Source organism: Melospiza georgiana, chromosome 2 (genome assembly GCF_028018845.1).
Source record: "Melospiza georgiana isolate bMelGeo1 chromosome 2, bMelGeo1.pri, whole genome shotgun sequence".
In the NCBI taxonomy this organism is placed as follows: Eukaryota; Metazoa; Chordata; class Aves; order Passeriformes; family Passerellidae; genus Melospiza; species Melospiza georgiana.
The window spans coordinates 104,872,308-104,888,285 of NC_080431.1; the positions used below are offsets into that span (position 1 = coordinate 104,872,308).

Here is a 15,978-nt window from a genome sequence, read left to right on the forward strand (position 1 = left end):
TTACTTCATACAATTTTGTAATTAGGAAAAAAAAAGGAAACCACAAGAGCAGCAATAAAACCTTCCAAAATTCTAAAATTTGCTAAAAATTTATAGCATGTTTAAAATATTTCAAGCAAAGTATAGAACAGAAGAATAGTTACTCCATTGCATGCCTCACCAGTGAACTGAACACTAGGGTATGTATTGGTCTTTCCAAGACATCGCACAGCTAAATCAGAAGACTGTAGCAAATACTTGTATTTCCAAGTATGCCCAGGTGATCAGCAGGTATGGGCTGTATTTTGGAGCAACTGGGCAAGCATGTTCAAAGCCAACTCCAAAAGAAGCTGTGGCAGTAGCATCTGGAGAGAAGAGTAAGCTCTCAGAGATGTACAACCAAAGCATTTCAGTAAGATGAAACTGGGAGCCCAAGGCAGTTGCCTATTTTTCTTTTCATTTGCCCCAGATTCTCACTAAGAGCATTTTTTTATTTAACCATATGTGGAAGTATGAAGGGAATCAATGTCTAGCATTTCACTCTAACCTACACTCTATTCTGGTATTTAATTCACCATTACTATTACTACTTGAACTCCAGTAGTTCAATAGCAGATAATTTTCCTAACAGTACAACAGTAAAAATATTTTCATGCCTATATTCCACTTTTTCTGCAAGATGCAGAGCTTGCCCATTTTAGGCAACTGTTTTATTCTGTTTTTCATCTAACTCTATTCACTATGCATAAGGAAATCTACAGTGCACAACCCACTTGCTGATGACTCAAAGGTAGCCACCTAGACCTGCTTAGGACTACAGTGAGGCCTTTAATTTCTGCAACCTTTCCTCTAGCAGAGAATAAATGGACTTGTGTTGGCAAGTCCAATTTCTCAGTGCTTCTCAGTCTTCTCAAAGACTGTAACCATCAGTGATAAAAAACATTATGTAACTGCAGAGTGACAACCAACATTAGAGAATAATTACTTGACAGCACTATTCTGCAGTGGCACCAGCTAAAAGAGCATTGAAGATTTGTATTTTGCTAAATTTTGATCGAAAATGATCAAGGAAAGCAGACTGAAACCAGGCTGACAGTATTTGAAATGTGCATTGCCTAATGCTGTTCCTCAGCACAATCCAAGCTTGTGCATTGACTTAGTGCCCAAGGTAAGCTGCAAAAATTTCAGGTAAACTAAGAAAGTCAGGATCAGAGTAACATTCTGATGCAGGTATTCCCCACATATTCTGCACTGTTGCAGCAACAGTAGAATTTCATCAGTAGAAATGAGCTAGTCATGAACACTGTAAGACTGCTATTATTGAGAAGTCAGTTATGATCCAGCCAGGTGACTATAAGGATTTTCTTTTTTTCTTATTGTTCTTTAAATACAGCTTACTGTGAAATAAACTGGGACATAAACTGCAAGACCTAAATTCTTTAAATGAGTGTTTTTACCACTGATCCCAAAAGCATTGGACAGGAGAAAAGCAATACCTTGCATGAGTCACAGGCACAACTGGTCTTTCTGGTCGTCTCGGGGGCAAGGTGCCAGGTCTGGACACAGCATTGGCTTTGGGGGGCCGGGGTTTCTTCGGAGGTATAGCAGGAACTGAAGGCTTCTGCAAGTCTAGCTGCTTTTGCTCTCTCTCTGATCTTTCTTTAAATCAATCATTTCCAGAAAAAAAGAACAGGGATATTATTAAGTGGAATTCATTTGCACTCACAAGTCTACGTTCAAAGAAGAAATCTATAGATAGACTGTATACAAAGAAAAACCTTTCAATTTCTGTTCTAAATCATTCTTTATTTGATATATTTGCCACAAATCAGTTGCTCAACCTGCCTGGCTGTTCTGCCTGGAACTCCTCAGCCAAAACATGTGTGCAGCATCTTGATGGGAATGCTATTTTTTATTTTAGTAACTTACTGGTTTCTGAGTGTAAAGTACAAGAATGGCAAGAAATTACATACCATATGGTACAGCTTCCCACAAGCACAACTTATATTAAATTTTAATATGAAACAATAGTAATTTTGAAGTTCACAAAAATAATTATGCTGGATATTCTTAACATCTCTTGGATAAACAGAGAAATACTATTTTTGGGAGGGGAAAAAGCATGTTTCAAGTGTACTACAGTTAAACGAAAATAAAATACAAGCAGAAAAATTTAACAATATCTAGCAGAATGTAAATCCCTCAGAAAAATCAGACCTATTATTTAGGTTTTAAGCACAGGATTATATGCTGAGTTTTTCAGCTTGCTGCTGAAAACCTAGATCACTTGCAGAATGGATTAGGCACAGTTAGGGAGGGAAACCATGCTAATACCCAATGCCAAATATGCAGTGCCTGTGCATGTGTAAAGTAGAATACACATTAATAGCTCTTCTAAATAATGTGCTCTAAATTCCTAGTACAAAACAAACATGTAAGTGTGTTTGCCACACCCCAGAAGAGCTGATTTTTCTTAAAGAAAGGCCAAAACACAACAAAACAAACACAACAAAAGTTGTGTTCTTTATATACTACTATTTCAACACCCCACTTCCCTTGACAATGCTGCCTATGATATGCTGGGAATGTTACACCTCTGTATACATCTAAGAGGTATTGGGAATGTTACAGGATATTCCTTAATGGCTTCTTAATGAGAACCCATGAATGAGAGGATCCTGGAATAAATCCCCAGAAACACAAGGCACATTAGGTTTGGAATAGTCCAGCTAGCAGCTATTGTTCACAGGCAGTATGCTTTGAGCAGATGCACTCATTGGGTCCTCACTAACACCAAAGCTTTTCCAGCACACTGTGTAATTTTTACACACTTAATCCTGTGACAATTTCTACTGCGTCAGTGTCCAAGAATCTGAATTGTATGAGGGACAGGCTGGGCAGTGTGCCAACACTCAAAGGATGGTCCTGTGCCACCCCTGCTGTCACACCACATGAGCTATTCCTGCCACTCCCTGGTAATCCTAAATGCAGGCACTACTCCTACAGCCTCTTTTCAATGTTTAGAAAAGTTACAGATATTTATAGCCCAGCAGAGTAACATATTTAAATTTCCTCTGCTGTTTTAGTAGTTGGCTTTTTAAATCTTATAATGGCATAGCAAAAATTTTATTGCTATGATAACCACAAGAAGCAGCACACATCATCAAAAGCAAACCTGTGTAGAGAAAATAGCTAAAACACATGTCAGATTGCTAAGATGTATATCCAGAAACAGCTCTTGGTACAAAGTCTGAAGGTTCTGTCACTAAATTGTAACTGCATTTAGTCATGTACATACACGTGCCTTCTAAAAGGCTGCAAGTTCAAATACTTAGACATTAAAAAATCCCATAAACAAACTTGTTCTTACAATCTAATAGTCCACTTAACATATCAAACTTGGCACCATCTTCAATTAGAGAATAGATGTGGCTATTTTCCTGAGACTATTCACCATTCACAATGAACACAATGAAACTATTAAAGGTTTAATTTGCTTGTCCCTGCTCTGTGTGGTACTGTGTCCCATTTCTCACAATGTTCAAACATGGCTTTGAAGGATTTTTTCGTTTCTTCGCTGCCTTGCCTGTGACTTTTGTGGCTATGATAATGGGGTGATTCATAAGCATTAATGACTGTATCTCCACAAAATCCCTTTGTGATGCAGGAAAACCACCAACCCAGCTTTCAACTAGAGAACCAAAGAAGACAGATGTTAAGAAAAAAGTACACCCTAATCTGGGGTATTTTGCTTGATCGAGCACCTGGGTTTTACAGAGCCCTGGGCTTTATACAGCATTTCATGTATTGAGAGCAAATCTCCCCTGGCCTTCAGTGGTGGCTGCATGTACTCAACAGCTCTGGATGGGTTCAATTGAACACCCTGAATTCAGTCCATAAGTGAAAATGAGAGCCTTTCCAAAATGCCTATCATCACAGTCTATCAGAGTGGAAAACAAACATCCAAACAATACACTTAGTGGAAACAGAGAGTGGGAAATGAGTATGTGCATTGGTTCTATTTCCCTCATCTCTCAGCAGAGAACAGGCAGGAAAGCACATTTCATACCTTTTTCTTCTGTTCGATTAGGAAGACATTCTGGCCTTTCGGGTGGTATCTTCTTGATTTCATGCTTTCGATCTGTGGTCCCTGCCAAAGACAGAAAAACTTGGAATTCTGACCAAGTCAACGAAACAGTGACATAAGATTTAATTCTGCATTTTCTTAGGCTTTTTATATTCCCCAATTTGAAAACGTCTTGCTAAAACTGAACATAAATTTATATAAAATATTTGCCTGTACCATAATGACAAAAAAGCAATTGGATATTTATGTCTTTGTAATCAAGTTCACAGTTTCCAAAGTGTGCAATCCCAAAGAATAGACACTCTCTGACTATTCTATGGGAAAAAAAAATATAACTGCAGATTTAAAAATGTGGACAAATCCTTTGTCATCACAGACATGAATGAAGAGCGACTCAACAGTGTGCAGAAACATTAGGAAATCAATTAATTGAGCAATGTCAATAGAAAGCGTGATGGAGCCGAATATACAGAGATTATTTTACATTAAATTAACACATCCCTCCCCTTTTTCTGCACTACTAGTAGCTGTTCACTTCCACATATTAGAAGGAGGAGAAGAGCAGTACTGGCAGCATTCTGTATTACTATTTTAATTGACAGCTTTTGGCCTGGAGGTGTAAGCCCCTGGCTTCTCCTGCCTCTGTACTGGAGGCCCTGACATTCTGTTGCTTCAAGAAATATGAGAACTTGTGGCACCAACAACGGGAAGATTCTGCAAAAATTTCCTGGCACATACAAGATAAAATCTTCTAATCCCACGTTATAACAAACACTTCATTGGATATTGGCTTTGCTGCATTGGCTAACCACTAGGTGCTAATGCCATTTCAACTTAGTAGTGTTGAAAACTGCTTTAGGTAACACTATTAGCATTTCAATAAAAATTACAGTAAATGAAATCCAAGAAAAGCAGAGAAGGCAGGGCAAGGAGCACAAGGCAATTTTTTTGTTCCAATTTATTCTATTATATGCAACTCTCCAGTGCATTTACATTTTCTGAATGTGCTGTTGGAACTCCCTTCTGCAGCTGGTTCCTAGAAATCAGTTATCAGTGGTGATCACCAGCCATTGTTTCTTTACCCAAGTGTGCTGTTGGACCGGCAACAGTACCACATACCATGCCAATAAATAATACTAAATTCTCATTTATGGTTGGATTTGATAATATTAAGGGTCTTTTCCAACAGAAATGATTCTGAGATTCACTCCTGAGAGGAGAAGCTGTTGCTCCTGAGCAATTAAAGCCTTTCAAACCTCAAGTTATGCAAAGCACAAGTCAATGTATTGATGATCTTGCACACACTAGTGTGTTCAAAGAGAAAGACACATAAGTCTGTACCTAATTACAGTATGATTAACAGTCATCATTAACACACAGAGGGACATTTTCAGGCCAAGTCTAGAACAATGAGCCTGCAGCCACCAAGGAGCTCCCAGACTCAGTTGTTCTTCCTACTTGCATTGTGATTGATTAATTAACACCCAGGCAGGCACCATGGCCCTGCCTTAGCTCCCAGGGGACAGTCACCTTCAAGGAGGCTTTGGAAAGCTCTGTATCAGCTCCCAGAGGAACTCCAGAGTATTGCCACCCTTCAGTCTGGACACAGCTGTGTTGCTTACCCAGATACCCAGTGAAATGCCAATGCTTTCCAATGACTAGTTCATTAAGGAATTTGTGCCCCTAAATTTGGCTCTCCAGTTTTCACTTGCTTTGTAAAGTGCAGCACAGATGTCTGGCTGTTTACTGCTGTAGAGATTATAAATTTCTATCTCTACTATAATACAGACACCTCTTTACACATATGGCACTTGTACTACAAAGACAAGTTCTAATTATCTGCTTTGATTTTATATTCTGCATCAGAAGATGCTGACATTTAATTATTTAGACTGCAACTGACAGTTTAAAATTTATTCATCACACTGTGGCTGGTCAAATATGCAGAAGCATTATTGAAGTTGTTGCCTTCTATCAACAGTAAGACCTGATGTGGAGATGTGGTAAAATACAGTATAATCTCAGTTATTTGACAAAGTAGAGGATGTCAGGATGATTAATCCTAATAAACACAGGATGATTTTCAGCTCTAGATATGTATCAGAAGAAACTCTTGTGCCTGATCAACCAGGAGTTGTCAAAGAATGAGTATGAAATGAAATGAAAATGAAATTAAATGAATGAAATGAAAAAAACTGCAATAGTCTTGGCTTTGACATAGACTTCAGAAGGCCTTAATCAGATTGTCTGCATCCTTTTTACAACCATTTTTCCTTCTGAAAAAGGGTACATTTCAGAAGGAAAAATGTTATGGTGACACAGTAAAGCGTTCTATGCAAGCAGGTACCTATTAAAAGTGTTATTCTCTAATTTTAGCAGTATAAATTGAAAAAAATAGGAAGTTTTATAGAGTTTTTACAAAACACATCAAGCTTTTACATCAGTGGTCACTAAGACATTGTTACACAGGCACCACTAGATGGCAAAGTCATACTGCTCTGTCTGGACACTATTACTGATTTAAAATCAAATTTATATTTCCTTGAGTCTCAAGACAGAATGAAGAACAAAGCAGGGATGTCAATAAACAACACATATATTTATGGTCATGATTCTGTAGTCAAAGAACTGCATGACAAATTCAAACTAGTTAAATTATAGCATATTAATTCACACAAAATTGTATATTGGTATAAGTGGCATTTCTACTAAGAGTGTAAGTCTGTAGGAGAGGAAAATTTACTTTTTACAGCACCAAAAGCTGAAACACATCACAGTAACAGTAAAACTATCGGGAGATTGGACACATTTGTTTTGGTTTCTAATGTGTGCCTGCAGCGGGGGAAGCAGTAGTGCTGCTGCAGAGTTTTTACAAACTGACTGGACTTAAGGGATTAAAGAATTCCAGCCACAGTTATGTTTCCACCAGAATTGCAATACAAATAAAAACTCTGAGAGCATCCCCTGCCTTGTGATTTGTATTTTTACATGAATGGAACTGGAATTTGGTTTCTGAGATCTGTCAAGTGAGTAGATTCTTTTAACTGTTTCTAAGTTTCATGATAAAAATAAATAATGCAGGCACGTTTGAAAATTAGTATGGAGAGGTCCTTTTAAAATTACACAAATAGAAGTATGTTCAACTCTCAGTAACCACACACAATTCAGTATAACAGATCACAAAATCAGTTTTGCTAGCACTTCTGTTTGGAAAACAGACTCAGCCCCTTAATACCTTTTCAACACCTTTATCTACATAACCATTCAGGATTATTCCTTTTAGTTTTACACTTAGGGCTATAAAAGTATTGAAAACCAAGAATCTATGGCCTAAAACCTGTAGCAGCCAGCCAGATCCAGCATTCATGCAGATCTGCAAGACTCACATTGCAGCTCAGAGGAGGCCACTGCATGACACTATTTTATAGATATTCTAAAAAGCTCTGTGTCTTTAGAATAAATCAGATCTGTAGTGAGTGCAGTTTCCTCCTGCAGGTATTGTCAGACTCCACATACTGTGTCTGTACTGAAGGACATGCACACAATCAACTCCAGTCAGGGAACAAAACCAAAACAATTTGAAAAACTGAAGTATCACACTTGCTCTGATTTAACATGACTAAGGGGCAAAACAGGTTATTTTAAAAAATGGTATAGATGGTTGAGTATTTAAATACATTTAAAGCCAACCACAGTCTTTCAGGGTTACCAACTATTGTGATTTCATTAGTTGTAGTCTAGACATCTGCTTGTCAATTTTGATACAGATGAATTCTATACAGATTTGAATACACTTAATTTAGATTGAGATGTGCTCACTGACACATGCTGTAAAAATTCAACTGCACTTTACCTGATCCTTGTTTGATGACAGGAGCTGATGGAGGTGGTGGTTTCTTCGGTCTCTAAAATTTAATAACAGAAGAAAACAGGTTGCTTCAAAAGGCCTGTAAATCTCATTCATACAGAAGTTGGAGTTGATCATAAAATGCTTAACATTAATTATTACAAGTCATGAGACTACAGATCTGTCACATATTTCTCCTGAAATAACTTCATTAAAATGAATTTGAAGAGAGAAAATAGCATTGACAAATAAAATACCGTTTTTATATTTGCAATTGAAATGTCCTGCTGAGGGGTTAAAAAAGTTCATTTTATGTACCTTAAGACTGGAGGAATACATGACCTTTGATCTAATGAAGAAGTCTATTTCTTTAAAATTTAACCTTGCAAATATTTACCCATTTTGGAAAAAAAAAAGCAAACACAAAGAAACTCTGAGATACATGTGGCAAAACCTGAGGTATTTTCAGACCCATAAATGAGGCAAAAATGCAGAACTCAGGAAATACAACAAAGGTTACTCTTTATTCACTTACTAGGAAAAATTCAGAATTCCAGTTGTGAAAGATCAGAATTTAGATGTTTGGTGAAATGAAACTAGTTATTCTGACTAATCTGTCCTTTGAATACTTTTACCATCTCTGTTAGGATGATTTTCCTTATAGATCTGTAATGGTAAGACTGAGAAACATGACCACCAATGGTTCTGGCAGTGCCTGAACAATTCCTCTTCACCTGAGTTTGGGGGAGTGATGGCTTTTCCTCTGTGCTGATGTGTGTGAATGCATGCACAGCACACTGGCAGTCACCACAAATATCTTGGACTGAGTACAGAACCAAATGGAGCATCATGCTAGATCAAAAGACATACTCTATCTCTCACTTTGAAAAAACTCCAACTATCAAGGTTATTGTAAAGAAATTCTAAGGAAGAAAAAAACATTTTCCCCCCATATGTTCATTCTTTTTTTCTGATCTTTCCTTTGCTACAGATTGATCACAATCACTTTGACTACATTGCTGGCTATGTAGCAATGTATATTGTCTCTTGGAACAAATGTGAAATGAAATGATTTTTCCAGATATGCTCAGCTTTGCCAAACTTCAATCAGCCATTTAGACTAGTATTTTCACTCAAACTCTTATTGATCCCTGCCCTCCTCCCAGTTATTTTCTATCTATCTGCCAAAGCTTTTGAGAAAGATCAATTGCTTTGTTCACTTGCAGTAATTAGTTCAGTGTCTGCCCAAGAACTCTCAGATCTTGGTCTGAGTGTTGAAAGAGAGCAGATTTGCTGTGAAGGCTGAGTGCTTGCCACATACCCTTCCAAGGGATCTCTCTCAAATCTACCAAATGTATTCATCTCCGGAGTAAATAAAATTTCAGCCCAGACAGGGTAAGCCTAACATCCTGAATCTCAAAGTTGTCATCCAGCAACCTTCAATTTTCTCCTACCATCTCACCCTGACCAGATCACCTCCCATCACCAACCTGATAAAGCATGGCCAGGAACTCAGGAGATCAGAATGATCTTCTACAGCCTGGCTGCCATGGGCCATTGTCCACAAACACTGAGTCCCTTACACTCTCAGAGACACTTCTCCAATAATTTGGGCAACATGGTTTAAGGTTTAAATGCAGAAAAGTGAATAAAAATTTGGAAGGGAAATGAAACAGAGACAATGAATGTCCTGTGATAGGCATTAGGAGTTCTCTTGATAATGGCTGCAGAGGGAAATAGCTGATGCTGAGGACTCAACAGTACAGTACAGGCATTTGGAGTTTTATTGTGGACTGATCCCATTGACTGACCATACATCAGCAGCTGGAATACAAGAGATGCACTCCCTTAGCACATCTTTTGGCTCAGTTCTCTCCTGTAAGGGCTCTGTGTCCCCTGAGATGTCTTCCAAGGCATGACAAGTGCAGATGGACAAGTGACACATTCCCTATGGTCACTTCTGATTAAAACCAAAGCACTTATGTAGAGAAACAAAGGAGAAAGGGTCTCATGGTCCATTTGACAAAGTGGCTTTAACTGAAAGCTGAAGAGGGAAATAGATTGGTTAGAAAGGACAGACCAAGGTCAGAAAGGGTGTAAGGTGAAGGAGCCTTAAAGACTCCTTAGGGGAACATGGAGGAGCCAGAAGGATTTACAAGGGTCTGTGGCTGGATGAGATAACTGAGAAGGTGATGGAGACAGACAAGAATTTACAGAAAGGAAACCAGGACTGATTGGACAAGAAGAGAACAGAACTACAGAGCAGGGACAAAGAGTAAAAGGGGAGAGGAAAAAAAGCTGTATAAAGAAATTTGGTGTAGGGATAGAAAGTAAATCCAGATGGTGATTTGGACTCAGGTAGTGAGCTCAGGGGAAAATCCTGTAATGGAGACCACCTGAGAGTGGAGATTGGGACTAGGCAGTGAATAGAAAAAGCCTGGAACAAATAGACGTGTGGAAAAGAGTCAGGCTTGGAAAATTGGGGACTGGACAAGGAGATGGGAAGAGATCCCAAGCTTTTGTTGAACAGACAGAAGAACTACTGCAACAAATACTTTCAGACCATGGGATGGAATCCAAGGTTTCTGGATCACATCAGAAAATACCTGACAAAATCATTGGTAAAGTATTTATCTCCTTCCCTTTTAGCACTGATTCAAGCAAAGACAGATGGTCTATAGTCCTACCAGTTACTTACTCAAGTGTCCAGATCTGTGGCATTTCAAAAATTAATAAAATTTTATTCTCCACAGTTAGAGCAAACCTAGCTGTAATTTCCAAGTGCCTGAATACCTAATTTACTTTACAAGTTATAGTCAATTGTACTCTAAAAATCACTTTAAAGATACATAATTTTTAAGTTCAAAAAGACTGAATAATTACACCACACAAAATGGACAGCAATAAGGATTTTTTTCTTCTATAATAGGCTCACTATGTCTTCAGGTTTTTGATTTCTGCCTCTTCTAGAAATCACCTTCTTTCATTTTTCAGCCTTAAGCCAGGATATGCACTTTGCTGTGGAATTGCCTTTTCATCTCCCACAGTTTTTGCTGCTCTTCTCCTTTCTTTTTCAAAAATTATCATGTTAGCCTCTGTGAGTTGTTTAACAGTTGCTTTATTAAGCATTCCAAGTTATTTAATTTTTGCCTTCAGCATCCAATTTTATTGCCAAAGAGGGAAGCTGGGTGTCAGTAAGTTTTGGTTTTATCACAGAAGGCTTACACTGTCACTGTGAAATACTCATCAAAAGCCTGATTGCAAGCTTGTAATATCCCACTGATGACTCAAAAGGTTCCTAAAAATGGAATGGTCTTTTGGGGGAAGCAATCCATTACTTTATTCCAGGAAACCACAAGATTTCTAAATATTGTCTGGCAAGCAACAATGCCATCTTTTTCAAATAAATAGGAGCTGAAGAAACTTCTGCATAGGTTTTATACCTTCTTTTTTAGTAATTCTGAGAGGTAAAGAAACATGCTTCTGAGATACCAAAAGCTCATTATTTTTCAAATTTCACAGTTAAAATCTCACCCTTTTTGTTCTGGAACAGTGCTTGACTGCTGTTCATCAGCATGCAGGTGATACTCAACTTTTCATATTCCACCACAAAAACAATGGAGAAGATCAAAGAATTCTGGATATCATTGCATCACACGACTCAGTCCTGGGACCTCTAGTTCCTCTAGTTCTTGTCTCTCTCAAACTTGTAGGACACAGGACAGAGAGCTTTCAGAGCAGCATAGTGCAGGTGGGGTGACTGGATGGGCAAATCAAACCCTTCAAGGAAACTCTGTAATATGACTTTGAGTGCCACACGCTCTTTTTATGGATGCTTTCTAACTAGAATTTTATTCCTTTATGTTTTTATGTTATTAGATGAGAAGAAAAAACTTCCACATATCTGAAGGAGGATTTCTTTCAGCTCTACTTTAATTCTGAATTTTCAAGTGAAAATGAAAGAATATATTGCTTACCTCTTTTTCAAAGTCTGAAGGGAGTAGCTTGACAAAGTTATCTGGAAAGACACCTCGTCTGCCATTGAGTTCTCCTTCCCACCAACCCACATCAATGCAATCCTACAAAACAGTAAAATAAAATGAAAACCACAGTGAGCTGGTGCACTGAACAGATTTTTGAGCTAAAGTACTCTCTTGCATAATGTCCTGCCTGTTTGCTAGAGCATGACAATTTGCTGGAGTGCCAGGTTAACAGGGTAATCTATCAGACAAAAACTTCACTAACCACCCTGCATTCTATTATCACATGGAGCAGCCAGGAAAGAACAATGAACATGCTGTAAGAGCTCAAGACCTTGTCTGTGTCTAAAACAAAATGCTTGTTCACCATTTGATCTATTAAACAAGTCAGCATTTTGATCATCCATGACCCTATGTCTCTCTGACTTCATTCTGCAGAAAGACAATAACTTCATTAAACATCATACATCAGGAGATAAAAAAGCTCTCTTATTTCCCATACTTGCAAAAAAAGCTTGACACACTGGAATTATTAAATTCCATTTCACTCCAATTAATAAGGCATAATGCACCTGATTAATATCTGGCATAACCTTCTTTTTCTGCAGCATTTCTGAGCAGTGCAATGCAGAGTGCAAAACAATGTACAGCTAAATAGATGAATAAGTAACATCAGTGAGTATAAATGATAAAAAATAGAAGTTATTTTTGTTATGAATAATAACAGTAACAGAAGCCACAACATTTTAGAGAAGGTTAAAATTGTTCCCTAAGCCTTCAGTGCTCCATATTCCCTTTTTTGTGTCTGTTTGCTACATAGAACACTTCCTGTTGAGATTTTCCACATTCTTTTTTCCTGAAAGCTCAGGCTGAAACAGCTCAGCTGTTTTCCAAAACACAATTACAGGAAAGTTACCCATTGTCTGCTCAGTCTTAAAGCCACTTCAGCCAATTTTTGCAGTTGGCTCAACATCAGGCTGGCCAGCCTTTCCTGATTTCCATAAAATCTTTTATTTCAGCTGCTAAATGGATGACAGAACAATGCAGGTTAACTTAGTGAAGTGTGCTTAATACCAAGTCTTAAAAATATTGTTCAAAATGAGTGTGCTTGTTGGTATTTTTCTGTAAGTTACAGGAGACAAACACTGGATGATATTTGAGAGAAAACAGACTAACATTAAAGATCATTGCTTTTATGCTTTGGGGGTGGTTTTTGTTACTTTTTTTGTTTTAGAATCTTTATTTAGCTTATTTAGTCCTCCTGGTCTCTTGAGTATGTGCTAACTAAACACACCAGCTAAAGAGCCTGGTTTCTTACATCATGTCTGTTTTGGTGCATTTGGCTCTTTCCCCCCACTATCTCAGTATTTTTTCTGATGTAATGCAGGCACAAAACAATCCTTCCATTCTTTTTTTTTCATAATCTTTTCTCATGGCTAATCTTTGCTTTTCTGTATTCTCCCTTCTCTTCAGCAGGGTGGCCTCCACCAGGGAGGACATTTCCTAGGCCTTCCCACAGTTATTTAGGAGGCATTTCCCAGCTCTGTAAGACCTTTGTTAGTGACCAGGGCTGGTTCTTGACCAGCTGATGTTTCCAAAACATGTGCTGAGTGCCTACAGGGCTGTCAAGGACTCCAGGGAGGCCAGGCATGGGCAGGCTGTGTGCAGGACTCTGCTCATGCTGCAGAGCCAGCACCCCTCATTCCTGCTCTGAAGGATCTCTCCCACTTGGCTCTGTCCACTTGCACAGCCCAATACTCAGGGCACTCAACTGCTCTATCACATGGTGTGTTTTATAATGCCCTCCACCCCTCCACTGCTAAGCTGTAATTGCCTAAACATTTATACCCAATTCAGATTTTGAAAAATATTAAGAATAATTCGAGCATCCAGAGATGAAAAGCTTGTGCTTCAACTGATTTCACAGCTTAGCACTAGCTAATAATCCTGACTGAACAGCACAAGACATCACAAATATGCTTTTTAGGTTAGATTTTTTATGCTCTTAGGGAACATAAATATTACTCCTACTTCCTCACTTCATTAACACTTGAATTTTTTTCCTTTTTAAAGCTCATTTGTTTTCATGAAGCTGCTGTTTGTGTCACACATTCACAAATCCCAAACAGCTGCAGGTTTGCTTTTTTCCCCTCTCCAGCTTGTCACTCAGGCTTATGCAGCCAATCACCAGTGGAATTTCATACAGTAAGTAAATCTCTTCAGGCAGTTTCTCTTTAATTTTCTCATTTACTTCACTTGCAAGAGGAGGCTTATGGGTCACTGAGAAAGAAATAAAGAGATATCAGAAGTTAAAAGCTACTGATGAAATCTGGTGAAGAATCTCCATGGTGGTACCCTTTTGCTACCCACATCTGCAGGTTTGCCATGCCCCAGAAACCTCTGGAAGTCATCCTAAGGTGCTGGCAGAAGGTAGGTCTCAATTGTGGGACAGAGCAGCACACAAGCACACCTGAGCTACTGCACAAGCTGCCCCAAGTACTGACAAAGGGCAGAGCTATGAAGCACGATCAAGGCAGCACGATGAAAACAACGTGTCTGCTTGTGAACATTGAGCAAAAATCACTCAAATTCTTCCAGATTGCCATCAGCCATGCAATCTTAACCATATTGTCTTTTTTTAAACACATCTTGTTAAAAAACCACATGTGTTCAAGTACAGCAAAATGGCTGTAATTTCAAAATGCAAATTTTATAGAAAAGCTGTCAAGCAATCCAATATCAAGATTGACAAATCTTTATTAATAAGCCAAAATTTATTAACAAAACAAATGCATCTCTGCTTTATCTCCATGTTATCCTGTCAGACTCATATATAACAACTTAAACAAAAATCAGGTGATGCAATATCCCAAAAGTCCTATGAAGAAAATGTAACCCAAGTACTAGAAATGCATTTTGATTTCCCTTAAGAAAAAAGCCCTCAAAAATATTTATTAAACTGAAGGAGTAAAACATTGCAAAAAAGATACTCCAGCTACTGAAATTCATCAAGTTAAGGGGTAGCTGTGTAAACATTTAACTACTGTAAAAATCAGCTCCTACCAAAGCTTAATTTAGAGAGTATACCCACCATTCTCATTGCAGTGACAGTGCAATCAAAGACCTCAGAGAAATTCACTGCTGGTTCACATTGCCAAGCCTACTTTGATTGTTCAAGCAGAGGCAGACTCATAAAACAGAGAAATTAAAAATCTTCAGGGAGATTTTGGTATTTTCTCATTAAAATACAAATCTTGGTTTTATCCTCATTTCTAGTGAAGTAAAATCATCAAACAGTTTAGGATGAAAATGACCTCTAACATTACTGAATCCATTTTTTATCCCAGCACTGCCAAGCCCACCTCTAAACCATGACCCTGTGTGCCACATCTACATGTCTTCTAAATACCTCCAGGGATGGAGACTCCACCACTTCCCTGTGCAGCCTGCTCCAGCGCTTGACATCTCCTTTGGTGACCAAATATTTCCTCACATCTGATCTAAAACTCCTCTGGCACAGCTCAAGGCCTGTCACCTGTCACTGGGGACAGCCTCACACTGCCTGTACCAGGGCACCTGGACAGGGGGGACAGTCACAGAGGGGATGCTCCCCCTGTGCTGGGCAGGAGCTTGGTGCCACTGCCCTGTCCCTTCAGTCCCTCCAGGCAGAGGGAGGACAGGGAATCCTCCATGTCCAGCATCCTCTCTGCCCATCAGACCTGCCCCAGGGAAGGCAGGGTGTGATTCCAGCTGTCACATCCACTCAGCAATCATTCCAGTTCCTCAGCGGTTCCCAAATAAAGCATAAAAAACTGAATACACTGGCATAACTAGGAACATTCATTTTGTGCTAAATATTTGGGCAAAAATTGGACAAAACATAGCAAAGGGAAAGACTAAAGTGTTGGGGAATTTTTGAGATGTTTAAACTTTATAGGAAGTAAATATTACACTAAATATAAGGTACTAAAATGTCAGCCTGGGCTGGAACATTTACATAAGTCAGAAGAAAGGGTAAATCTGGGAGAAATGGAAAGTACTAGAAAATCAGAATATAGCTACCTTTTATCAACGTGTTGCCAAGA

At 38.6% G+C, this 15,978-nt stretch overlaps 1 protein-coding gene across 3 annotated transcripts in view; it reads right to left on the reverse strand.

Moving 5' to 3' along the window:
- SH3KBP1 (SH3 domain containing kinase binding protein 1) overlaps window positions 1–15,978 on the reverse strand; it is a 213,125-nt gene that overhangs the window by 24,256 nt on the left and 172,891 nt on the right. For all 3 annotated transcript variants that reach the window (XM_058045216.1, XM_058045215.1, XM_058045217.1), the window contains 4 exons: window positions 11,891–11,992; window positions 7,920–7,971; window positions 4,049–4,129; window positions 1,476–1,638 (listed from right to left, as the gene is read on the reverse strand). In XM_058045216.1, coding sequence (XP_057901199.1) covers window positions 1,476–1,638; window positions 4,049–4,129; window positions 7,920–7,971; window positions 11,891–11,992 — 398 coding nt within the window. The remainder of the gene's footprint in view (window positions 1–1,475; window positions 1,639–4,048; window positions 4,130–7,919; window positions 7,972–11,890; window positions 11,993–15,978) is intronic.